This window comes from Bos indicus x Bos taurus, chromosome 5 (assembly GCF_003369695.1).
Source record: "Bos indicus x Bos taurus breed Angus x Brahman F1 hybrid chromosome 5, Bos_hybrid_MaternalHap_v2.0, whole genome shotgun sequence".
NCBI lineage: Eukaryota > Metazoa > Chordata > Mammalia > Artiodactyla > Bovidae > Bos > Bos indicus x Bos taurus.
This window is the reverse complement of record NC_040080.1, coordinates 8,673,933-8,698,718: the sequence shown is the minus strand read 5'-3', so window position 1 is coordinate 8,698,718 and position 24,786 is coordinate 8,673,933. Positions and strand designations below refer to the sequence as shown.

At 52.6% G+C, this 24,786-nt stretch overlaps 1 protein-coding gene across 1 annotated transcript in view; it reads left to right on the top strand.

Moving 5' to 3' along the window:
* FAM83F (family with sequence similarity 83 member F) overlaps positions 1–24,520 on the top strand; it is a 34,717-nt gene extending 10,197 nt beyond the window's left edge. The window contains exons 2-5 of the mRNA XM_027540723.1: positions 14,195–14,362; positions 14,876–14,997; positions 15,840–16,531; positions 24,225–24,520. Coding sequence (XP_027396524.1) covers positions 14,195–14,362; positions 14,876–14,997; positions 15,840–16,531; positions 24,225–24,274 — 1,032 coding nt within the window. The 3' untranslated portion in view covers positions 24,275–24,520. The remainder of the gene's footprint in view (positions 1–14,194; positions 14,363–14,875; positions 14,998–15,839; positions 16,532–24,224) is intronic.
* The last annotated feature ends 266 nt before the right edge of the window (positions 24,521–24,786 follow it).

Sequence of the window (24,786 nt, the reverse complement as noted above, 5' to 3'; positions counted from 1 at the left end):
CCAGGAACTTTCCATTTTACAGATGATAATGTCACACATGAAGTAGGAAATGGCAACCCACTCCAGTATTCTTGCCTGGAAAATCACGGACAGAAGAGCCTGCAGGACTACAATCCATGGGGTTGCAAAGTGTTGGACACAGCTGAGCCACTGAGCATAAAGTCACACATGCTTAGTCACTCAGTTGTGTCCGACTCTGCGACACCTTGGATTGTAGTTCCCCAGGCTCCTCTGTCCATGGGATTTTCCAGGCAGGATACTGGAGTGGGTTGCCATTTCCTCCTCCACGGCATCTTCCCGACCCAGGGGTTGAACCTGCCTTTCCCTTGTCTCACGGCAGTGGGTAAATAGTGAAGCCGAATGGGAACTGAGATGAGCCTGAGTCTCACTGAGCTCCAGGGGCACAGAGAACTCTTGGGAATTGCCAGCTACAGCAGCCAGTATGGAAGGGCAGGTGGGCAGAGGGCAGGGTATGCAAGACCAGAGGGCTGGGAGTGCACAGATTACACTATTCCCATCGCCCAGATCCTCCTGCCTGCCTTCCCCTGCTCCCCACACCCTCCACTTGCCTCTGGGGAAGCCCTCCCAGGAAGCTTCACTACCTGGCAGTGGCCACCAGGTTAGCTTGACCACCTCACAGAACCTCCTGGGCAGACTGCCAACTCCAGTTATCTTGCCCTGATGGATCAATCAAGAAATAGCTTGAAGGTACTTCTTGGAGTCCTGCCTTCCCCACATATTGTGTGATGCTCAGACCTCCAGGCCAGTAACCCAAACCAGCAGCTGATCCTAAAAATCATCTGTGTATCTTCATTGGATTTTTTTTTTTTTTAGCAGCTGATTTATCTTCCTAATTATGTTTAGCTTTAAGCTAATGTTAAATGAGCTTGCATTAGATAATTTTCACTAATTAACACCAACTTAGAGCAGGGAAAGTCATCCCAGAAGCATGCCGTGGGGCAGTGAAAAGCTGGCCTAGGATCCTAAAAAGAATTGCTCTGTGTACTCCCTGGTGGATCACATATGCCGCTTTGCGGCTGAATTAGTTGACCTTGCTCACACAGGCACAGTCTGTTTTCTGTCTCCGGAGACCAGGCCCAAGTCTCCTTTCCATCACCCCTTCATCCACCTCGTTTGCAGAATGAGTGTCAAGAGCACCTTGTAAGGCTCAGATGGAGGGGGAGTGAGTCCCAGTGGCGCACAGCAGAGTCGGGAACAGAGCTGGCCCAGAGGCCGGGGAGTCTGCGAGAGCAAGAGGCCTGGCTGGCAGAGTTGGGCTCCAGCGGCTGGCAGTGCAGGAGGGAGCCTGGTGTTTAATGATGTCTAATTAGTGAGCCTGGAACAAAGTAACATGGCCGCAGACAGCCGGGAATCCTCAGGGGACAAAGCCCAGACACCTGGCCTCCAGGCCGAGAATACCACCCCAGAGGTCTTGGCTCTGCCCTCTCGGTGGGCCAGGGCTCTGGTCCAGGCTGCTTTGTCAGGCCTTCGAGGGAAGCTCCCTACTGCAGAGGTGCTCTGTTTAGACCCATGCTTCCTGTGTAACACAGCCCGTCAGGTCTCTGTCCCCCGCCATGCGCTCAGACAGGCCTCCTGGGAGAGGCACACACGGCCCGGGAGCTGGGGACCCTGGGACGGCCCAGGGAGAGGGAAGCAAGGACCTCGACATGGAAAGGGCATTCCTGTTCCCACAGGAAGAAGGCCGGTGACAGTGTGAATGAAGGCACGAGGGCTGGAGCCGGCGGGGTGTGCCTGGAGAAGGCAGAGGAGGTTGTCATCAAGGAAGCAAGTGGGCCAGAAGCACACAGAGGGGCTGTGGCGAGGCTGACCTCAGGCCAAGGGTTTGGGCCGGGCAGCAGCATAGTTCGGGTTGGGTTGTTGGCTCCACCTGCCAAGAGTGGAAGGCCTCTGGAAACTTGTTCTCCCATGGAGCTGACGCTGAGCCCCCAGCTCGCGCCTGGCCTCACAAGAACCATGAGGCAGCCTCGCTTTAGGCAGAGTTCCCAGCGGACAAGCAATGCCTACTGTCTCACCACCTCTGTCGGACCCCTGAGTCTAGTCTGTGCTTCCTCCACTTGCTCCAGGTTGCTCCTGGACTGTGGGGATTTCAAGAAATGAATCTAGAGTCCAGGGGGTGGAGGATGCAAGGTGTCTGTGGGTGTCCCCTAGGTGGCCGTGCGGACCTCCTCTCCTGAGCTCTCCTCTCCTCTCCTCTCTCGCCCCAGGGAGCACACCCAGAATGCTTAAGGTAAAGCTTTCTCGTCCAGTTGTTCACATCCCACCGAGGCAGAAATTGGATGGGGCCTGTTGCAGCCTTCATGACAAAAGAAAGTCTTTGCGGTGCACTCAACAGCAGCCGGTTGGGTCCCGAGCCCCACCTGAAGGTGTTCTCCACTGGGACAGCAGGGTTTTTTGTGTTTTTTTGGCCATGCCATGTGCCTTGAAGACTCTTAGTTCCCCAACCAGGAATTGAACCGTGGACCCCCAGCAGTGAATGCTTGGAGTCCTAACCACTGGACCCCACAGGGAACTCCCAGGGCCACAGTTTTCCTAGAGGTGTGTTTCCTGCTCGGTGAGGTAAGGCAGTCTCCCAGCATCGCTCAAAGGATTGCGCACTGTACAGACTCACTCGTCCCTTGATTGAGCTGCCCTTCCCCTCGATCAGTTCATGTTCTGACTCCTGGAAGTGTAGCTGCCTGGGCTTTCATCACCACCCCGGGCCGGGTCTGCTGGACATGGTATCAAGCAGAGGAAAATATCTCTGCCATGATGTCTGGGGCCGGTGGGCAGCTCTGCACGCCTGGCTTCTTGGGAGCATGCGCCCCTACGCTGGCCCGGCCACCTCCGAAGTGAGGCCCCTTTGTTCTGAGTTCCTTCAGAGGAGAGAAAGGGCTGCCGGCATGGACCCTCTACTCGCAGCAGGCCAGGCTCTGTGCTCCTTGCGCTGCTGCTTTATCTCATTTAAAACTCAGAGCAACCCTGTGAAGTGACCACCTCCCCATTTTAAAATGAGGAAACTGAGGCTTAGATTAAGTGACTCACTCAAGATCACGCAACCAGTGAGACCTTCTGCTTCCAAAGAATAGGTTCTCTTCCACATACCTGCCGTTACTTCAAGCGTGATCCATCCTCCACCTGCACGGATCACCTGAGGCAGGCGGGGTGGGGGTTGGGGGGTGCTGTTAAAATGTACTTTCATGGGCCTGCTGAGGATGGGACCCTGGAATCTGCTCACCCAGTGGGTGCACCTCACCCAGCCACACACCAGGTGATGCTCTTTACATGCTCCAATGTGACAGCCAGTGCTCTGGAGACGTTGATGGCTCCCTGGGCAGATCAGAGAAGGTGCTCCACACAGCTGGGCTGTCTGAGCCGGATGCTGGGTGGTCCCCCCAGAACTGACTCCCCTGGACTGCCAGACAGATGGCTCTCCCGGGAGGCAGCAGCTGACCAGTCTGCCCACCTGCTGCCCTTCCTACCCCAAGGCACCTTCAGGCTGGAGGTGTGGGCAGCTGGCCCCATTCATTGGAAGAGGCCCTGATGCTGGGAAAGATTGAGGGCAGGAGGAGAAGGGGGTGACAGAGGATGAGATGGTTGGATGGCATCACCGACTCAATGGATATGAGTCAGAGAAAACTCCAGGAGATGGTGAAGGATAGGGAAGCCTGGTGTGCTGTGGTCCATGGGGTCGCAGAGTTGGACATGACTGAGTGACTAGACAACAACAACCCTGTCTGGTGATTGTCCCTCATAACCATATGGCTTTTTCATGGAATTTTATAGGCATGATCTCATCTGAACCTCCCAACAGCCCTAGGAGGCAGGCAGGGCAGACATGGGAGGTAAAAGTCAGGCCCCGGGCTCACATGGGTCATCAGTGGGCCTGCGGGGACTGGGACTGCCCCTGTGCCTCGGTGGGCTCCCTCCCTTCCTCCCCAGGAAAAAGTGACCAGTACATCCCTGCAAGGAGCATGCTTGACCTGTGGCCTCTTGCTTTATCCCCACCATGGAGCTCAGTGAGATGGGCGGATCTGTCACAGCGGTGGCAACCACACCCCCCCAGTGCCTAGGCTCCACGTCAGCAGGCCTGGGGAAACCAGTGAAGGAGAGGGTGGTGTTGTCCGGCTCTATGTGTGCATCTTGGTTTTGTATGATCAGGGGTGACCTCAGGTACTAGTCAGAGCAGGCCTCCCCAGAGCCTGCCCTGACTGCGTCATCTGGGGGCGACAGCACTGGTCTGGGGTCAGAGCCTGGGCTTCCGTCCCACCTCTGCCAAAGACCAGCTGGGAGACTTAACCTCGGGGCTGGGCTCCGTTCTCTTTCCTCCTAGCTCTGAGGTTCTGCATGTCTGGAATGTCCAGTGCAGGGGCCACGGGCGGACATGCTGCCTGTGCGCTGCCCTGGCCTTGGTGGCTTTACAGGGCTGACTTGTAGCCCATGCTCTGTTTACTAGCTTGCTTCCACCACAGGGAGGACGGGTACCTTTCGTAATCTGCACAGAAGCGCTGGCTGTACGTGCTGGGGCACCTCTGCCCCCAGATGTCCTTGGTGTGGACTTTTACCCCTTGGTTGAGTACTGTCCCCACTCACCGGCTGGCTGCTCTGTCAAGACCTTGGGTAGGTGGAGTGGAGGCAGACCAGACCTGGGACCGGCATTCAGGCAGCAGTCCCAGAAGGCACCCGTTTCTTTTCCCTTCTCTGTGCCCTTGAGGAATGCCAACTCTGCCTTCCAGCAAGATGATCTAACCAAGAATCCTGCTAGCATTCTTTTCTTTTCCCCCTCCACCACAGTATCTATAGTCATTAATGAAATTAAAGAGATAACCACAAAGCTAGGTCCACACCCCACAAATAAAACAGTGGACATGAAACACCCTCCATTTAGACATTCATTCCACAGTCATGGAGAACTGACTGTTGAGATGTCCCCTCAGGGTGGAGATTTCGAGATAAATCAGATGGCCCCTATCATCCGGGAGCCCACAGCCCAGTAAAGAACAGAGCCATTGAGCAGATGTTACAATAAAATGTCAAGGACCTCTATTGTTTGCCCAGGACACAATGTGGGCAGGAAGCAGGGCGTGGGGAACGTTCAGGAAATTCTTGCCTGGATCTTGAAAGATGCATAGATGTTTCACAGGAGTACGGGAGGGGAAGGAACAGGAGAACTGGAAACTACCTGTTATGTGTGCTGCTGCTGCTGCTGCTAAGTCGCCTCAGTCGTGTCCGACTCTGTGCGACCCCATAGACGGCAGCCCACCAGGCTCCTCCATCCCTGGGATTCTCCAGGCAAGAACACTGGAGTGGGTTGCCATTTATGAAAGTGAAAAGTGAAAGTGAAGTCGTTCAGTTGTGTCCAACTCTAGCAACCCCATGGACTGCAGCCTACCAGGCTCCTACATCCATGGGATTTTCTAGGCAACAGTACTGGAGTGGGGTGCCATTGCCTTCTCCCCTGTTATGTGTAGTGGTTCTCAAAGCGGGGTGGGGGGGGGTCAAGAGAGTGAGACAATTTTGTCCTCAGGAAACATTTATCTGTATCTATAGGCATTTTTGGTTGTCACCATTTTGGGTGATGCTACTGGAGAAGGAAATGGCACCCCACTCCAGTACTATTGCCTGGAAAATCCCATGGACAGAGGAGTCTGGTAGGCTACAGTCCATGGGGTCTCAAAGAGTCGGACACGACTGAGTGACTTCGCGTTCACTGGCTTGCTACTAAACATTCTGCAATGCACAGGACGGCATGCCCCGCCTCCCGCCCTGGCACCCTCCCCCACCTACACACACGCACAGCGAGAAATACTGTGCCCAGAAGTGCCACTGTAGAGAAACCCTGTGTTAGGGTAACTGCAGGTCATCCTGCATAGCTGAAAGCAGGGGGCAGACGTGAGACTGTCCAAGGTGAAGCTGGAGAGGAGGAAGGGGCCATCATAAGGTCCTTCAATACCAAGCTAAGGAGTTTGACTGTAGGACCCACCACTTTATCAGTCTGTTGCTTGGGGGGAGGGGGAGTGTCACTGGTATGGAGAAAGAATTGGAGCACAGCGATGGAAAAGGCAAGACTAATTAGGAAACTATCCCAGAAGTTCACTAAGAAATGAGAAGGGGGACAACTTCCCTGTGGTCCAGCAGCCAGGACTCCATGCTCCCAAAGCAGAGGGCCTAGGTTCGATCCCTGGCCAGGCAGCTAAGATCCCACAGGCCACAACAAAGACCCAGCACAGCCAAATAAATAAACATTAAAACGAGGGGGTGCCAGGTGAGGACAGCCGTGCAGTGAGAGCAGAAAGGAGCTGACCCAGAGGAAGTGCACAGAGGAGGCAGGACCTGTTGGACTTGGTGGCGATCAGATTCGGTCACAGGGAGGAGGAGGAAGGAGACCAGTAGATTCAGGCTTCTGGCCAGGGTGACCGAGAGGATGTTGATTTTGGAAGTCCCTCCAGGGCAGGCCAGTGAGCATGGCTCTGTGGTACAGAGACCACCAGTGCAGTGGGCATCCAGACCAGGTCATCCCAACACACGCAGGGGCGCCAGTCCCCGCTGTCTTGAGCAGAGCCGTGTGGAGTGCGCATGGCAGGTGGAGTCCTTTCCCTTCATTTTGTTAATCTAATGGTAATTAAGGCGTCCAGGAAGAGAATCTGAAAAGCTGGCAGTTTAATTAAAGGTAAATGACAGATGGAGGGGAATTCTAAGGCTCCCTAACACACCCTGCTTCCCCGCTCCACCACTGAGGCCAGATATCAAAGGAGGAGACAGCTAACCAAGTGCCCGATGAGAAGTATTACAGCATCAGAGCCTCTTTGCTGCCGCCTGCAACAGCGTCTAGAAACTCCTGCTGCCTCGAATTAACCTCTCCCCCCCAGGTGCTGCGCATCAGTGGGTAACCAGGTAAAGAAGGCTGGGAGCCTGCCGGGAAGAAGGAATGACTTTTCCCTCTTGACGAAATCCACGTCCCTCTTTTAAAACCCGATTTTCCATTTATACCGGGAGCCTTGAAGTCAGGTTTGACCCAGAAGACCACGTGGCACATTAAACGCTGGGCGGGAGTAGGGAGCTGGTTTTCGTGGGCCTCATGCCGCCCGTGGATCGGAATGTCAAGCCGGGCCTCCGAGACCAAAGCCGAGGGTAATTATCACCTCTCCTCCACAACGAGATTGCAAGAGTCAGCGAGCAATTGATTTTTTTTCCCACTACAGATATTTCACTGCTTAATTGGTAGTGACACAGATGGCTGGCCCTCACCAGGGCACCGCAGACCAAGCCTCCCCAAAGCAAGGCTCCCCCCCCCTCCCCCCAGGACACATCTCTCCCTCTGGTTTGCCATGCTCTCCCCGCACCTCCTCCTTTGGGTCGGGGCGAGGGTGAGCTGGCTCCCTGCTCTTTCAATTACAAAACAAGAACACAAGTGAATCCTGATGTGCTTTCCTGAGCCAGTCAAGCCCTCCCCGGCGACATACTGAGAGTCCGCCTTGAGCTGGACACTGCAGAGAGTCTGGAAATGAGCAGACGGTGGACTCTGACCTCAGGCAGCACGTGGGAGATAACATATCCCTAGCCTGCTAGACGCTGGGAGCTGTGTTCTGCTGGATGAAGCCTGACGCGGCCTGTTAAAACCAAAGCCCACCGCCATCCAGCCCCACCCTGTCGTCCTTGCTGTTGCTCGGTCACTAAGTTGTGTCCGACTCTTTGTGGCCCCATGGACTGCAGCACGCCAGGTCCCGGCTGTCCTTGCCCCACACCTACCCTGAGCTGTTCTGGCCAACTGCTTTTTGTTTGTTTGTGCTCTCAGGAGCAGACCTGATTGTGAAGCTCAGTTCATGGTCCGCTGCCGTCATCAATCCAGGGAAGGCCCCTCTGAATTTACTCTCTGCTTCCCTCCCATCCCTTTCTCCTGCCACAGGCAGCCTCTCTCCTCTATTCAGTGTATATCCTTGAAAAACATGAAGAGTTATCTTATGTAGTGTACTTCGATTTACATTAATGGTACTGGACTATAGATCACATGCTCTAACATTTTAAATCCAAATGTCCATTGTAAGGGCTTCCCAGGTGGCTTAGTGGTAAAGAATCTGTCTGCCAATGTGGGAGATACAGGAGATGCATCTCGGTTGGGAAGATCCCCTGGAGTAGGAAATGGCAACCCATCCCGGTCTTCTTGCCTGGGAAATCCCATGGACAGAGGAGCCTGGCGGGCTGTAGTCCATGGAGTGCCAAAGAGTCAGACACAACTGAGCACGCACACGCGCACATCCATTTTAGAAGAGCTCTCCAAGTTCTACACGTGTGACTCATCCATTGCTTCTGCCTGCCGTAGAGGACTCTGTCCTGAGCATCCCTCACATTTGTCCACCCGTTCCTCTAGAGATGCACATCTGAGTTGTTGCCAGCTCTCTGCTGTCCCAAAGCTATCGTGAGTGTCTTTGTTCCTGCCCCTGATAGACCTGGACAAAGCCCCAAGAGGCTGCCCTGGGTGTGTGGCCAAGAGTACACGGCTGGCTTCTAGGTGTGCTGTTGTTTGTCCAGTCATGTCTGACTCTTTGTGACCCCATGGACTGCAGCTCACCAGGCCCTGTCCCTCACCATCTCCTGGAGTTTGCCCAAGTTCATGTTCATTGCATCGGTGATGCCATCCAGCCATCTCATTCTCTGGTGCCCTCTTCTTTTGCCCTCAATCTTTCCCAGCATCAGGAACTTTTCCAGTGAGTTGGCTGTTCACATCAGATGACCAAAATACTGAAGCTTCAGCGTGAGCATCAGTCCTTCCAGTGAATATTCAGGGTTGATCTCCCTTAAGATTGACTGGTTTGATCTCTTTGCTGTCCAAGGGACTTTTAGGAGTCTTCTGTAGCACCGCAGTTCGAAGGCATCAATTTTTTGGCATTCTGCCGTCTTTAGAGTCTAGCTCTCACAACCATATGTGACCACCAGGAAGACCATAGCCTTGACTATACGGACCTTTGTCGGCAGAGTAATGTCTCTGCTTTTCAACACACTGTCTAGGTTTGTCATTGCTTTCCTGCAAAGAAGCAATCATCTTTTAATTTCGTGGCTACAGTCACTTTCTGCAGTGATTTTGGAGCCCAAGAAGAGGAAATCTGTCACTACTTCCGCCTTTTCCCTTTCTATTTGCCATGCAGTAATGGGGCCGGATGCCATAATCTTAGTTTTTTTTAATATTTAGTCTTCTAGGTATACACAGTCTTAAATCCATGAAGCTCTCTGCCCATTGCCCTAAGGAACAGCTGTACCAGTGTTCCATCCCACCCACAGTGAATGAGGGTCCCCTTTTCTCACACCAACATTTAGAACTGTCCAGCATTCTGGTTTTTAGTTCATATTGTAAAGTCATCTCTCTCTTATCTCTTTGCTTTTTTAATTTATTTTATTCATCACTGACTCGATGGATATGAGTTTGAGCAAGCTTCAGGAGTTGGTGATGGACAGGGAAGCCTGGCATGCTGCAGTCCATGGGGTCGCAAAGAGTCTGAGCAACTGAGCAACTGAACTGATAAAATTTTTAAAAGTTCCATTTACTCTTATTACTATCTCTTGGCTTTAATTTGAATCTTTCTGATTACTTATGATGTCTGCTTCTCTTTATATACTTGTTAGCCATTCAGGTATTTTCTCCTTAAGGAACTGCCTATTCATAGCCTTTGCCCATTTTTCTAATTAATTTTCTGTCTTTTTCTTGCTGATGTGCAGGAATCTCTTGTATGTTATTAACTTCTTTTGGTTGTAGACGTTGCAGGTATCTTCTGTCACCTCCAGTTCCCTTTGTCTATTGACATCTTTCTTTGAACAGAAAATCCCTAATTTGCTAAAGGCATTTAAAAAATTTTTATTTGTCTTATGATTCATGCTTTTGGAATCCTAAGAAATCTTTTCTTGCTTATGTCATGAAGACATTTTCCTACATTTCATGAATTCCTTTATTAGCTTTATCTTCCACTTTCAGATGGTCCAGCCTACCTGAAATCCACCTTTGTATATTGTATGAGGTAGGGATCTACTTTGTTTTTCTCTGTTTAGTATGACGATTGTCCCAATAGCATGTGCTAAAAAGCATCCTTTCTCCACCGAGTTGTGATTCTACCTCTACCAGACTTCAAGTTTACGCGTGTGTGTAGGCCCATATGTATTTCTGGCCTCTCCGTTCTGTCCCACGGTCTATTTGCCAGTCCCTTCCCACCTCAGGACCTTCTCATCCGCTGACGCTGCAGTGCGTCTTACCATCCAGTGGGACAGGTGTGCCCTTTTAGCTTTTCTTTTTCAAGATTGAGTTAGCTGTTGTGGATCTTCATTCTTCCTCACATCTTTGAAATATCTGAGCACCTCAAAAAAAAATTTACTGCCTGTTCATTGGAACTGTATTAGATCTTGTTAATATGAGGACTGGATTTTTAAAACATTGAATCATATTATCGATGAACATGATTTATCTTTTTATTTACCCAAATAATTTTAACTGTCCTTTAACCAGAGTTTTCTAAGTTTCTCCATAGAGGTATTCATTCCTAAATATTACCTGCTTAAATTATAATTTTGAATGGATCTTATTTTCCTTTTTTTTTTTTAAAGAAAAATTGATCATTGCTATATTAGAAGAATGCTATTGTTTTTTGTTTCCCTTATATCTGGAAAATTTTGCCAAATTCTCCTATTACTTCTAAAAGTTTTTCTCTGCATCCTCCTGGATTTTTAATAAAAATATCAGCTCTAAATACTGATAGTTTTGTCTCTCTTAATGCTTCCAGCTCATTTCTTTTTCTTGGCATATGGCATTGTTCAGGACTTAGAGTACTGTTGAACAGCAGCAGTGATAGTGGTGATATTCTCAACTTGCTTAGGATTTAAAGGGAATGCAAATTTAAGTATGTTTCATACGGGTTTTTTAGTAGCTAGCCTTTATCATGATAAGGAAGTTTCTATTCCTAGTTTTTTGAGAATTTTAATCATAACTAGTGTTATCAGATACTTTTTTTAAAACAAGGTAATATATGATTTTCTCTTTTACACTATCAATGTTATAAATTAATATATTTCTGATATTGAATAATCCTTACATTTTTAGAATAAACCTTACTTGATTATGCTTTTTAAAAAATTAAACTATAGTTGATATGTTTAGTTCACTTTTATGACTTATCCATGTCATTTTCATTTTCAAATTCATCAATGTGTGAATGGTCCTATTCTTTTGAACATTTTTACCCTTTCTTGAATAGTAAGAATTTCTTAAAAAGTGAATATGTCTGTGAAAGTGTTAGTCACTCAGTCGTGTCCAACTGTTTGCGACCCCATGGACTGTAGCCCGCCAGCCTCCTCTGTCCGTGGGATTCTCCAGGCAAGAATATTGGAGTGGGTTGCCATTTCCTTCTCCAGCGGATCTTCCCAACCCAGTGATTAAACCCAGGTCTTCCGCATTGCAGGCAGACCCTTTACCATCAGAACCACCAGGGAAGCCCTAATATGGCTATAATTACTTCTCTTTTCTCATTCAGATTGTGTTTGTATCGCCTCTGATTTTGTCAGCCACGCCTGTCCTCAGTGCCTCTGCCAGTGCTGTGTCCTTTGCCTGGATGCTCGCCTCCTAGGCCTTTGGTGGCCCAGGTGGCACCTGTGTGCAGATTAGGAAAGGGCCTCTCTCAGGCGGGCTGAGCTCCACTCGCCTGCTCAGCCCTGTGTGCAGTGCACAACCTACACACCCATGCATGGCAGCCCTTCCCGCTTCCCAGCTTGTTTATTCTCCGCTCATTTCTCATGGTGCCCAAGGCTGCCCATTCTTCAGTTTTTAGCTTCCTTGGTGAAATCTTTCTTGTCTCCGCTGACTGCAAGTAATCTTTCAACTCCACCCTCCCTAAATCCCTCCTTCTCTTCCTCCCACTCCTCCTCTGCACTCTCACCGAGTGTCATTCGTGCATCTTGTAAGGCATTTATCTCGTTTTCCCTTATGTCATATTATTCTGTGTGGATGTCTTATGATTCCAACTGGATTAACCCCTTGAGGTTAGGGACTACGGTTTACTTGTCTTTAGGTCCTCCCTCTGCCAGTGGGACTCAGCAAATGCTACTTATATGAATGCTTGAGTATTAAATGTAGAGCACTTGTGGACACAGTGGGGAAGGAAAGGGCGGGACGAATTGAGAGAGTATTCATGTATATACACTACCACATGTAAAACAGACAGCTAACAGGAACTGCTGTCTAGCACAGGGAACCCAGGTCAGTGCTCTGATGACCTAGAGGGATGGGATGGGGGGCTGGTGGGAGGAGGGCTCAAGAGATACATGTAGCCGATTCACGTTGTTGTACAGCAAAAACTGACACAACACTGTAAAGCAGTTGTATGTGTGTGTGTGTGAGTTGCTCAGTCATGTCTGACTCTTCAACTCCATGGACTGTAGACTGCCAGGCTCCTCTGTCCATGGAGTTCTCCAGGCAAGAAGACTAGAGTGGGTTGCCATGCCCTGGTCCTGGGAATCTTCTTGACTCAGGGATTGAACCTGGGTCTCCTATGTTAGCAGGCAGATTCTTTACTGTCTGAGCCATCAAGGAAACCCAAAGCAGTTATACTGTTAAAAAACAGTAAATGTAGGTGCTAAGAAGAGCCTTCTATAGCCTTGCATAAATGGTGTCGGGGGTGGTCTTTAGAGGGAAAGATAATGGCAGAGCACGCATGAAGGGCATGGTGACGGAGGATACACTTACTGAGTTTCACATGTGCCAGGCACTTTGCTAAATGCTTTCACAGTTTACTTCTCTAAGCCTTCTCAACAGCCCTTTGAGACAGGTGCTACTATTAGCTCCATTTTGCTGCCAAGGAAGCTGGCACTGATGAGTCAGCAGTACCAGGCCTGGTCTGCCCGACTTCAGGGTTCGGGCATTCATTTACAACCATGAGCAGCCTCCTTCGATCACACGGTGGTTACCATTTATTGTGGTGTTGTGTTTGATGCTTACAGATGTTATTTCTAATCCTGATGCCAAATGTACCAGGTACCGAGTATCCACACTTGGCAGATGAGGGAACAGAGGCTCATCAAGGTTAAAGGACTTACCTAAGGTTACAGAAATGGAAAGTGGTTATAATCAGATTTCTCTGACCCCAAAGCATGCCCTTCCTCTGCATCACGGACACAGTGCTTGGGGCCAGCAAGAAAACCCTGCCTCTGGAGTGGAAAAAGGGTTTTTTGTTTGTTTGACCACATGGCATGCAAGATCTTAGTTCCCTGACCAGGGATCAAACCAGTGCCCCCCGCAGTGGAAGCACAGAGTCTTAACCACTGGGCTGCCAGGGAAGTCCTGGAACAAGGTTTGTTTGTATAGGAAAGTGAGGCAGCTGAGGTAAGAAAGGCAAGCTGCCTCGGGCTGCAGAAGGCCTTCCTTCTCAGGATGACTAATCAAGACTGGCTTCTGGAAATCATGGCTCAGATGCTAAAAAATCGGCCTGCAATGCAGGAGACCTGGGTTTGATCCCTGGGTTGGGAAGATCCCCTGGCAAAGGAAATGGCAACCCACTCCAGTATTCTTGACTGGAGAATCCCATGGACAGAGGAGCCTGGTGGGCTCCAGTCCATGGGATCACAAGAGTCAGACACGATTTGGTGACTAAACAGCCAGGAGAGGCAAGGACCTTGTTTTGAGGATGGAGCAGGATGGCTGGACCCCTGGAGGCCAAGGGAGCCTGAGCCAACTGGAGCTCTGCCTAGATCTGTGCTCAGGGAAGCGCAGGGCTTTGCACAGCTGCAGGGACATCAAAGCACTCAGGTCTGCAGAGAAAGTCGTATCTGAGCAGATCTGCAGCTTGCGGTGATGGTCCATCCTACGCATCTCTGTGACTGCAGCCTCTTGAGCCTGCTTATTTCCCAAGGGCATCAGGACCAGCTCTCCTCAGCCTCCTAGATCTCCCCCAATATGACTTCTGAAGAGCTGCTGGGAAACCCCCAGGGTAGGCAGTGGGGATTTGTCAAGGACGCATGGCCAGCACCCTCCGCACCATCTTCATTTCCCAGAGCAGAGCACCCATCTCCTGCTCAGTTGTGTTCAGAGGTGGGGGGGTGGTGCAGGTGGCATTTCTGACTCTCTTGGGCACCACTTAGCCCAGCCCCGCTGGTCCTCTGCAGGCCACAGAGTGACTCTCTAGAGGTGCAGTCGCCATGTGCCTTACCAGCGCCCGTTCCTGCCCAGGTCGTTGCTGTGGTCATGGACCTCTTCACTGATGGCGAGATCTTCCAAGACATTGTGGACGCTGCCTCCAAGCGCCGGGTCCCCGTGTATATCATCCTGGATGAGGCAGGTGTGAACTACTTCCTGGAGATGTGTCAGGGCTTGGAGCTCCCTGACTTCCGTATTCGGGTAAGTTGTACCCCTGGGCAGGGCGGGGGGTGGGAAGGAAGTGGGATGGAGACCCCCTCTGCCCCTTCCTAGGCCTGCTCCCCAGTTCAGGGGTCCAGGTGAGCAGCACTGCCAGCCCCCTTCCCTCTGTCTGAAACCTTGCCTCGTGAACTGATAACCCTAAACTGCACACCCAGCTTAACATTTTATCCCAAGACTGCTGAAGCTGAGGTGGGAGGCTCTGGCCCAGTCCTGGGTGCTCAGCCCGCAGAGTCACTGTCAGGGTTGATGGTAGGGTTGTGTTTCTCTGCTGAGGAGCTTTGAGAGCAGGCCAGGGCTGCCCTGGGCCCGTCCATGCCCAAAGCAAGACTTGCTGACCTCCTCCGGCCGTAGGAAGCAGAGTCAAATACAGATAGGGGCCAGCAGGCAGGACCCTGTGGACAAGAGGGCTTGTCCTCTACTCAAGAAGATACTCGGCACAGAGCTTCTAGGCTCCCAGCCTGAGTGACAGCGCCCTTCTCCTCTTCCCGACAGAACATCCGTGTCCGCTCTGTGACAGGCGTGGGCTTCTACATGCCCATGGGGAAGGTCAAGGGGACCCTGTCGTCAAAGTTCCTTATGGTAGATGGGGACAAAGTGGCCACTGGATCCTTCAGGTGAGTTGGGCCCTGGTTGGGGCGGGGGGAATCTTTGTTCTTGGTCAGAAATGTTCGCATTCAGAAGGATGCTGGACTGGAGCCTCCACAGTCCTACGTGTCGTAAGTCTAAGACCCGCTCATATTCTAAGTCTGTTCTGATGGCAAAGAATAACCCCCCGGCCGACCCCTTCCCTCAAACTCTCTGGCTGACGGACTATTCAAGAAAGACGGTCAACTTCTGTTGACCATTCAGCACTGCCTGCCGTGTTCCACGGTCCACAGCAGCAGGTTGCATTTTGAGGCTGGAAGAAGACCCTGGCAGATGGAGCAATTAATAAATGGCATCAGCCCTCTCACATGGTTAAAGTATGGTGCTTTGCAGATGCCGTGTGTTCTAAAAATTCAGAGAAGAACTAATAAGAAACGAAATGCTCGTAACAGTAGTGGCAGCTGCAGATTCTACTTTTAAATGTATGTTTGTGCCAGGAACTGAGAAACCTTCTGTATACGTTGTTGGACTTTAGCCTCACAACAGCTCTGACCACATGCCTCACGAGCCCTGTTTTACAAGGCAGGCAGAGTGGAAAGCAGGTTTGGATCCAGGCCTGACTTTTCTCGCCCTCGCCCTGCACCCACTGCCTGCTTTACTGCACGTGAGGCCAAGACCTGGACCCGAGGGAGTATTTGGGTCTGTGGAGGGAAAACAGCTGGCACAAGGCAGCAAGGCGTCCGGCCTCCCTGGTAGATCGGGTTGGGCCGGGCGGCGGGGGTGTTGAGATGGGCTAGCCAGGCGGCAGCCAGCGGGGCGAGGCTGCAGCCCCGGGCACCATGTGTCTTGCTTTTCTGTCCCCGTGTTCTAGCTTCACCTGGAGTTCCTCCCACGTGGACAGGAACCTCCTCCTCCTCCTGACGGGGCAGCACGTGGAGCCCTTCGACGTGGAGTTCCGGGAGCTGTACGCCATCTCCGAGGAGGTGAACTTGTACCAGCAGCTGGGCCTGGCAGGAGGCGCTGGCAGGCCCGGCCTCCACTACTCCTCCACCGTGGCGCGCAAGCTGATCAACCCCAAGTACGCCCTGGTGGCGGGCAGCCGGCCCCCGCCCGGGGAGATGATGCGCTGGGCCGCTCGGCAGCAGCAGGAGGCCAGCGGCCGTGCTGAGGGGCAGGAGGAAGGCGGCAAGGGCGAGTCGGCCCGGCGCCTGGAGAGCTTCCTGCACGACCTGGCCACCCTGGAGCAGGTGCTGCCCCCCGTGGAGCCAGTGCCCCTAGGAGAGCTGAGTCGGAGGGATGCCCGGGGGGTCTCCCACCTGCACACGGACCTGAAGTCCAGACCCCGAGAGGCCCTTGCCCGAAACGGCAAGGGAGAAGCCGCCAACGGGGAGGCCACCCTGGCCAAGGAGGGCAGGCGCTTCGGCAGCAGGATCTTCAGCCGACGGTCCAAGAGGCCCGCGGCACCCAATGGCACAGCCAGCGCCCTCTCCCCCAAGGCCTTGGCCGAAGCGGAGTTTATGACGGGGAAGAGGCCCAACGAGGGCTCCAGTGCTGACGTCTCAGGTGAGTCGTGTCCCGCCGCCCCCCACCCCCAGCACCATCCCCAGGGCTCCCCAGGCCTCTGAGCCTGCTCTAGTAGCTGCCTCCGGGCAGGAGAGCACAGAGCTCTGGGCCCCACCATTCTCGTGTCCCCGTCCCGCTCTGGCCTCTGCCCGCATGTGGCCTGGGCCAGCACTGCTCATCAGACCTCCAGGTTCCCCTTCTCCAAAGGCGGGGGAGAGTGAGCCTGTCCGGCCCAGTTGCTCCGAGGACATGAAGTGCTCAGGACAGTGCTGGGCACAGGAGTCGTTGGGGAGCTCTTGTTACTAGTGCCACAGGCCGGGGGAGTATCTCCACTGTAAACCGCTTCTGAACCTAGAGCTCCTCCTCAGCGTCTCGTTCCTTGCTGGATCAGGTGTTGTCCTGGACAGACACACCCCACCAATACCCTGACCCACTTTTCCTCATTTCTTTTGTAAAAGTTGGACGTGACTCCTCCCTTTGTTCATTTGATAAATGGCATTTGCCACGCTGCTTACTTCTGGGACAGATTGTCCCTGCTGGTGGTATCTTTCTGGCGGCAGGGAGGTCTCTCTGGGATGCCCTAGAGGTCCTGGCCTTTATCTTTCTCTAGAACGGTCTCCAGAGTGGCCTTTTCTGGCTGGTGGGGACAGCCAGGGCCGCTGCCAGCACCTTTTCTCATGTCAGCATCTCTGGGATTGAAGGGGTTTCCGTGTTGGGATTTCTCCCTCCCTCCAGGCTGTGGGGCTTTGCAGCGGTGAGACTGGGCTCCCTGGCTGGTCCGGCGGGTGATGGCAGGGCCTTGCGTTCCAGGATTCCTGGGTCCCCTCCAGGCCCCGGCTTTGACCTGACCCTGGCTGGAGTGCAGGTCTTCCCCTCCATTGACACCCCAGCTCTGGTCCAGAGCCTTACGTACTCAGTCCGTGCCTCTTAGAGTTAGGACAGGCCTGGAGTGTCCGAGAATTTGGGCACAACAGCAGTGCCAGGGCTAGAGCTACATTCAGCCAGGAAGCATTTATTGAGCACCTCCATGTGCCGCGGCCTCTCTTACTTGGCTCTCAAAACAACCACAGAGGTGGCAGGTGGAAGCTCAGAGAGGTGAGTGACGTGGTCCCAGGGCACAGGAAGTGGTAGTGGGGCCAGGACACAAAGCCAGGCCAGGGCCCATGTCCTGCCAGGGAGGGGGAGCTGGGCCTGTCCCATCTCCGCGGGACTCCCTGGCTCCCCCGACACCAGATGCTGCTGCTGCTGCTCTGCACCGCTTGTTTGGAAGAAGGGTTGCCATGGTGAACACCTGGCAGGGAAGGGAAGGGGAGGGGCGGGCCCAACCACAAAAGGGACCGTTTGCCACGTCCTGACTCGAGGTGAAATAGAAGCTTTCTGTTTCTTCAGCCCCTCACCCCGAGGTGCTGTCTCCATAGAAACAAAAGGCCATCATCTTCTCCCTTCCTGTTTCCTTTAGTGAGTCTCAGCATCAGGTGCCCCTGCTTGGGTGACTTGGACAGTCACTGATGCTGCTGCTCTCTTGAGTGTTTTCATGGGGTGCCGGTAGCCAGCCAAGCAGCCAGGGACCAGCCCTGTACCAGCTCCGCCCCCGAGTGCCTGAAACCCAGAGAGAGAACCAGAGACAGACAGAGAAGGGCAAGAGTGCAGCGGCCCATACCAGGGATGTCTAGCAAGATCACAGTAGTCCTGCTTCGCCCCTTAGGAGACACGCAGGGCGGCCTCATCCAGCACAGTGTCTGCATACCTGGACAGGCAGCCAGCCCTGAGGACCTGGAATTCAAGCCCCTCGTGAGGCCTTTCCTCTGGAAGGCAGGGCAGGAAGCACAGATTCTCCTCCCCAAAGGCCCTTTGGGTGGCCTTCAGCCTCACAAATGTTTGACTGGTTTAGTGCCTCCTGTCAGGCAGCAAAAGCTTATTAGCAGGACTTCACGTGCCAGAGGGTCAGGTTACCGACAGACGGGGGTCCCTGATGTTGGAACTAGCAATCCTAGCATGCATGGAACTGCCATCAGGGAGGAAATCACGTTAGCTGCTCCCTTAGGGTCCCTCCAAGGAACGGACCCCTCTCCTCCTGTGAACACTGAGAGTACCATCAGAACAGCTATCGGATGGATGTCGGCTCCCAGTACCTGGCTCCCCAAAGCCGGCACACATCCTTTCACCTCCCCAGGGCTGTTTCCTGGTTAAGAAGAGGAGAGAGGGGTTGAGCCTGTGGGGTTGGGGAGGAGGCTGGTCCAGAGGCCCCTTTTTGAGCTCTGGTTCTGACTCCGTCCTTTCTGTCTCTGTTGCCCTCTTGTCAAGGGAGAGAGCCCGGGCCAATGACAGAGTGGGTGAAAGAGAGAAAAACAGGAAGGCTGAGAGCTGACAGCCTGTAAAACTGCTTGATAAGAAGTATACAGTTGTCAAACAGCGTGCAGAGTTTTGCACACCCAAGTGCGGGCCCCCGGGAGAGCCTTCTGAAATCCCTTCCTTCGGGTCTGGCGGTCTGGCTGCGGGCGGCCAGGTGGTTTGAAGGTCCACAGCTCCCTCTACTGGTGGGAGCCAAGCGCCCTTTCCTTGCGGTTTTTCTCCTTGGCCCTGCGCTTGGCGCCTGTCAGCATCTTCCCTGAGCCGGCCACCTGCGCCTATCCAGGAGCTCTGGATTCTGGGGCAGAGACCCCACCTCAGGGGACCGCAGTCACTGGAAAGGCTGGTGAAAAGAGAGAGGAGTAGGTCCCGCTGGGCTGGGCTCAGAAATCTGCATTTTAAACAGTGTTGTCTGAGGGTTGTCCCATGCAGGGGCCCTCGGAGCAGCAGATCCGGTGACAAGGCTCTGCCCTTGGGGGCTGCCGGGTCAGGGGAGGAGGTTCCAGGTGGTGTCCTGAAGCCCCCCACCCTTAGTCCCCCTGGAGAAATCCCTGGGACACAGCCAGCACTTTTGTGCAGCAGGGTAAGAGGAGGAAGGGAGGCACAGGCTTTGGCTGGGCACCTGGAGTGTGCTGGGTGGACACGGTGCTGAACGCCCTCGCGTGGCCGCCCCACCTGATGGCGTCGTTTTACAGATGAGACCCCAGAGGTGCAGAGAGGCGAGGCCCTGTGTCCACGGCCATGAAGGAGAGCCTCCCAGGGCCTCACACAAAGAGTCATGTGGTCTCTGGAGGGTTAGGGTAGGCATCTTCCCTCTGTCTTTAAAGGCAGTTTGGAAGGGCCAGAGGCCTGGACACATGGCTGACTCTCCCCCAAGTGCCCACAGGTGCAGAGGAAGAGGAGAGTGCCTCTGGGTCACCCTTTTCCAAGGGCCCCTGAACCCAGGCTTTTAAATTTATTATTATTTTTGGTTGTTGCACTGCACGGCATGTGGGATCCCAGCTTCCCCCACCAGGGATCAAATCTACACCCCCTGCACTGGAAGCACAGAGTTTTAATTAACCTGTGGGCCACCAGGGAAGTCCAGAGCCCAGGCTTTTGTTCCCAGAGTTCCGTGCCGTGACTGCAGCCGCAGGTGCAGTCAGCCCTTTCCAGGGCTCTCCCAGGTCCCCTGATGCACGCGTGGATGGGCCACCCTGGCTGGCAGTGTGGGCTGGCTCCTAGGGCTGTGCTCGCTAGGCTCCCAGATTTCAGATTTGCCTGTGTCATTTTCCGGGTGGTGGTCTGGTCCCCTGTGTGGGATGGAAGGCTGGGTAAATGCCAGTCTTCAGAGTGCCAGGGTTCAGGGATCCTTAAGGGGCCAGGCCTCCAGTTCCAGGGTGAGCGTCCTCAACAGCTGTCTTGTCAAGATGGAGTTTCAACACTCAGTGTCAGACCTGAGCTCAGGAGGGCTTCCCCTGTGGCTCAGAGGTAGAGAATCCGCCTGCCAAGGCAGGAGACGCAAGTTTGATCCCTGAGTCAGAAAGATCCCCTGGAGAAGGAAATGGCAACCTACTCCAGTATTCTTGCCTGAAAAATCCCATGAACAGAGAAGCCTGGCGGGCTACAGTCTGTGGGGTCACAAACAGTTGGATATGACTTAGTGACTAAACCACAACAAACCTGAGGTCAGGCCTCAGCTGATGTTCTCAGACTGCACTCTGATTCCATAAACCTGAGCACCACCACCAGCCAGGGCCTCGGTCACGTGGCACAGACGAGGGGAGCTGACTGAGGATCCTTCAAGGAGCTAATCCCACTGGGCTCTAGCAAAGAAGCGGGTGTCCTTGGTCCCGTTGGCAGATGTCAGAATCTCCTGCCTTGCTGGTTTCTCTTGGGCCCGGCCAGGGCTTCTGTCACCATCTGCATGGGTAAAGGCACATACGTCCCCCAGTCACCATCCGCTGATGCCACTGTGGTTGCTCTTGCTGTTAGTATTGGCATGAACCCTTACATAGCTTCGGATCAGGAACTCCTTATTGCCAAATTCAGACTGAAATTGAAGAAAGTAGGGAAAACCACTAGACCATTTAGGTATGACCTAAATCAAATCCTTTATGACTATATAGTAGAAGTGAGAAATAGATTTAAGGGGCTAGATCTGATAGACAGAATGCCTGATGAACTATGGATGGAAGTTCGTGACATTGTACAGGAGACAGGAATCAAGACCATCCCCAAGAAAAAGAAATGCAAAAAGGCAAAATGGCTGCCTGAGGAGGCCTTACAAATAGCTGTGAAAAGAAGGAAGTGAAAAGTAAAGGAGGAAAGGAAAGATATACCCATTTGAATGCAGAGTTCCAAAGAATAGCAAGGAGAGATAAGAAAGCCTTCCTCAGTGATCAATGCAAAGAAATAGAGGAAAACAATAGAATGGGAAAGACTAGAGATCTCTTCAAGAAAATTAGAGATACCAAGGGAACATTTCATGCAAAGATGGGCTCAATAAAGGACAGAAATGGTAGGGACCTAACAGAAGCAGAAGATATTAAGAAGAGGTGGCAAGAATACACAGAAGAACTGTACAAAAAAGATCTTCATGACCCAGATAATCACAATGGTGTGATCATTCACCTAGAGCCAGACATCCTGGAATGTGAAGTCAAGTGGGCCTTAGGAAGCATCACTACAAACACAGCTAGTGGAGGTGATGGAATTCCAGTTGAGCAATTTCAAATCCTGCAAGATGATGCTGTGAAAGTGCTGCACTCAATATGCCAGCAAATTTGGAAAACTCAGCAGTGGCCACAGGACTGGAAAAGGTCAGTTTTCATTCCAATCCCAAAGAAAGGCAATGCCGAAGAATGATCAAACTACCGCACAATTGCACTCATCTCACACGCTAGTAAAGTAATGCTTAAAATGCTCCAAGCCAAGCTTCAGCAATACGTGAACCGTGAACCTCCAGATGTTCAAGCTGGTTTTGGAAAAGGCAGAGGAACCAGAGATCAAATTGCCAACATCCACTGGATCATGGAAAAAGCAAGAGAGTTCCAGAAAAACATCTATTTCTGCTTTATTGACTATGCCAAAGCCTTTGACTGTGTGGATCACAATAAACTGTGGAAAATTCTAAAAGAGATGGGAATACCAGAGCACCTGACCTGCCTCTTGAGAAATCTATATGCAGGTCAGGAAGCAACAGTTAGAACTGGACATAGAATAACAGACTGATTCCAAATAGGAAAAGGAGTACGTCAAGGCTGTGTATTGTCACCCTGCTTATTTAACTTATATGCAGAGTACATCATGAGAAACGCTGGGCTGGAGGAAGCATAAGTTGGAATCAAGATTGCCGGGAGAAATATCAATAACCTCAGATATGCAGATAACACAACCCTTATGGCAGAAAGTGAAGAAGAACTAAAGAGCCTCTTGATGAAAGTGAAAGAGGAGAGTGAAAAAGTTGGCTTAAAGCTCAACATTCAGAAAACTAAGGTCATGACATCTGGTCCCATCACTTCATGGCAAATAGATGGGGAAACAGTGGAAACAGTGGCTGACTATTTTTCTGGGCTCCAAAATCACTGCAGATGGTGATTGCAGCAATGAAATTAAAAGATGCTTACTCCTTGGAAGGGAAGTTATGACCGATCTAGACAGCATATTCAAAAGCAGAGACATTACTTTGCCAACAAAGGTCCGTCTAGTCAAGGCTATGGTTTTTCCAGTGGTCATTTATGGATGTGAGAGTTGGACTATAAAGAAAGCTGAGCAGGGAAGAATTGATGCTTTTGAACTGTGGTGTTGGAGAAGACTCTTGAGAGTCTCTTGGACTGCAAGGAGATCCAACCAGTCCATCCTAAAGGAAATCAGTCCTGAATATTCATTGAAAGGACCGATGCTGAAGCTGAAACTCCAGTACTTTGGCCACCTCATGCGAAGAGCTGATTTATTTGAAAAGACCCTGATGCTCGGAAAGATTGAGGGCAGGAGGAGAAGGGGATGACAGAGGATGAGATGGTGGGATGGCATCACCGACTCGATGGACATGGGTTTGGGTGGACTCCAGGAGTTGGTGATGGACGGGGAGGCCTGGCGTACTGCAGTTCATGGGGTCACAAAGAGTCAGACACGACTGAGCGACTGAACTGATCTGAACTTACGTAGCTTGCCTCTACCTGATTGTTCATTGTTTTCAGCAAATGTATATCTGTGCACTGTCTGCTCTGTGCCAGACACTGTCCTAAGTTCCTGGTGCAGCAGTGGACAAAGTGATGGGACTGTGTGACACGGAGGGCCCCAGAGGCAGCCTCAGCAACCCAGGAGGATGGAGACTGGAGGACCACCCAGCTTTGGGCCCCTTGGAGCCACAGGCTGGTGGACACAGTTGTCCGACTCCCCTCGTACCTCCTCAGTGCTCCATCTGCTCTCAGATGGCCTCCAGGGAGGCTCAGCTGGACCCTCAGAGAGTCCCAAGGCCTGGGTTCCACCCAGCTAGGCAGGGGAAGGGCTCTACTCGGACCTGTTCAGCGTCATTCTTGTTAATGGCCCAGGAGAGGAGGCCAACGCCACCTCCATGAAATTCACAGCTGAGGTGATACAGGAAGGTGGTGTGAGCGCCAGGAGGTGACTCTGGCCCTGGTGGTGTGGAGAGGAACCAGAGGAAAAAGCACGGAGGCAGTCAGTACCCCAGGAGGGCTCCTCGCAGCAACGGGATGCTGGTCTGAGGGCAGGAACCCAGCTGGCCTCCGCCTGGGATGTAAAGGCAGTGGAAGCGCATGGAAGGGGCCTGGGAAGAGGAGAGCTGTGCCTTGCTCCCCCTTCTTTCCTCCTGATGAAAGGTGTTCCTTGTGCCCTCTAAGCCTGGGGTCTGTGCCACCGTGCAGGCCAGCCCCTGCTGGGGCTTCCAGAGTGGCTCGGCAGTGAAGAACCCACCTGCCAATGCAGGAGACGCAGGTTCAATCCCTGGGTCAGGAAGATCCCCTGGAGTAGGAAATGGCAACCCACTCCAGTATTCTTGCCTGGAGAATTCCATGGACAGAGGAGCCTGGCAGACTGCAGTCCACGGGGTCGCAAAGAGTCGGACATGACTGAACACGCATGCACAAACCACCCTGTTGAGGCCAAGAGATGGCAGATCCCTTGATGTCCCAACCAGAGGTGGTCTTCATAAGGCCATCAGGACAGGACCTTTCATTTTGCTTTCCTAAGGATCCTATGAGCTGGTTTCAGTAGCCAGGGAGGGAGACAGTGACCCCAGCACCCAAATTTGAGGTGTGGGCAGTGCACAGGAGAGGCGCTGGAGGCCAGCCAGTGAGTGCTTCACCTACACCCCCCTCACCTGTGTCCCTTGTCTCTGCAGGTAAAGGCAGTCCCAGTCCTGGCAAGAATAGCAACTGCGTGATCTCCTGAGCCACGAGCCAGCTGTCGGAGGACCTGTGGATGCCCCGTCCTGTCCTGTGGAGACACAGTTCAAACTCTGCGCCAGTTTGCACATCCGACCCTACTGGCCTTCCACCCAGCAGCCTCCATCCTGGCCTCAGGGACTCTGTATCCTGGATGTGAGGACCTGCAGCATCTCAAGTCAACTGCACACCTCCACAAGACTGTCGTGGCCAGGCCGGGCTCACCACTTGTTTACATGAAGTGGAAGCTTCACTAGTGTCTGCTCTCATTTATGCCCAGCCCGCTGCCTCCCCTGGGCTAGCCTTGCCCTGCAGGCCCCCAGGTGGGGTGCGCCTACATCTTTATACCTGAATGTGATGGGCTCTCTGGAGCAGCTCCAGTCCCCCGGCCTCTCCTTCCCTGGGCTTCCTGGTGCTGCTGGTTCCCCAAGAGGTCTGGTGGAATAGAAGGGACAAGGACAGGGCTCTGAGCCAAGAACCCGGTCTCACTTGAGCTTCTGAACTCAAGGTGGGAGACTC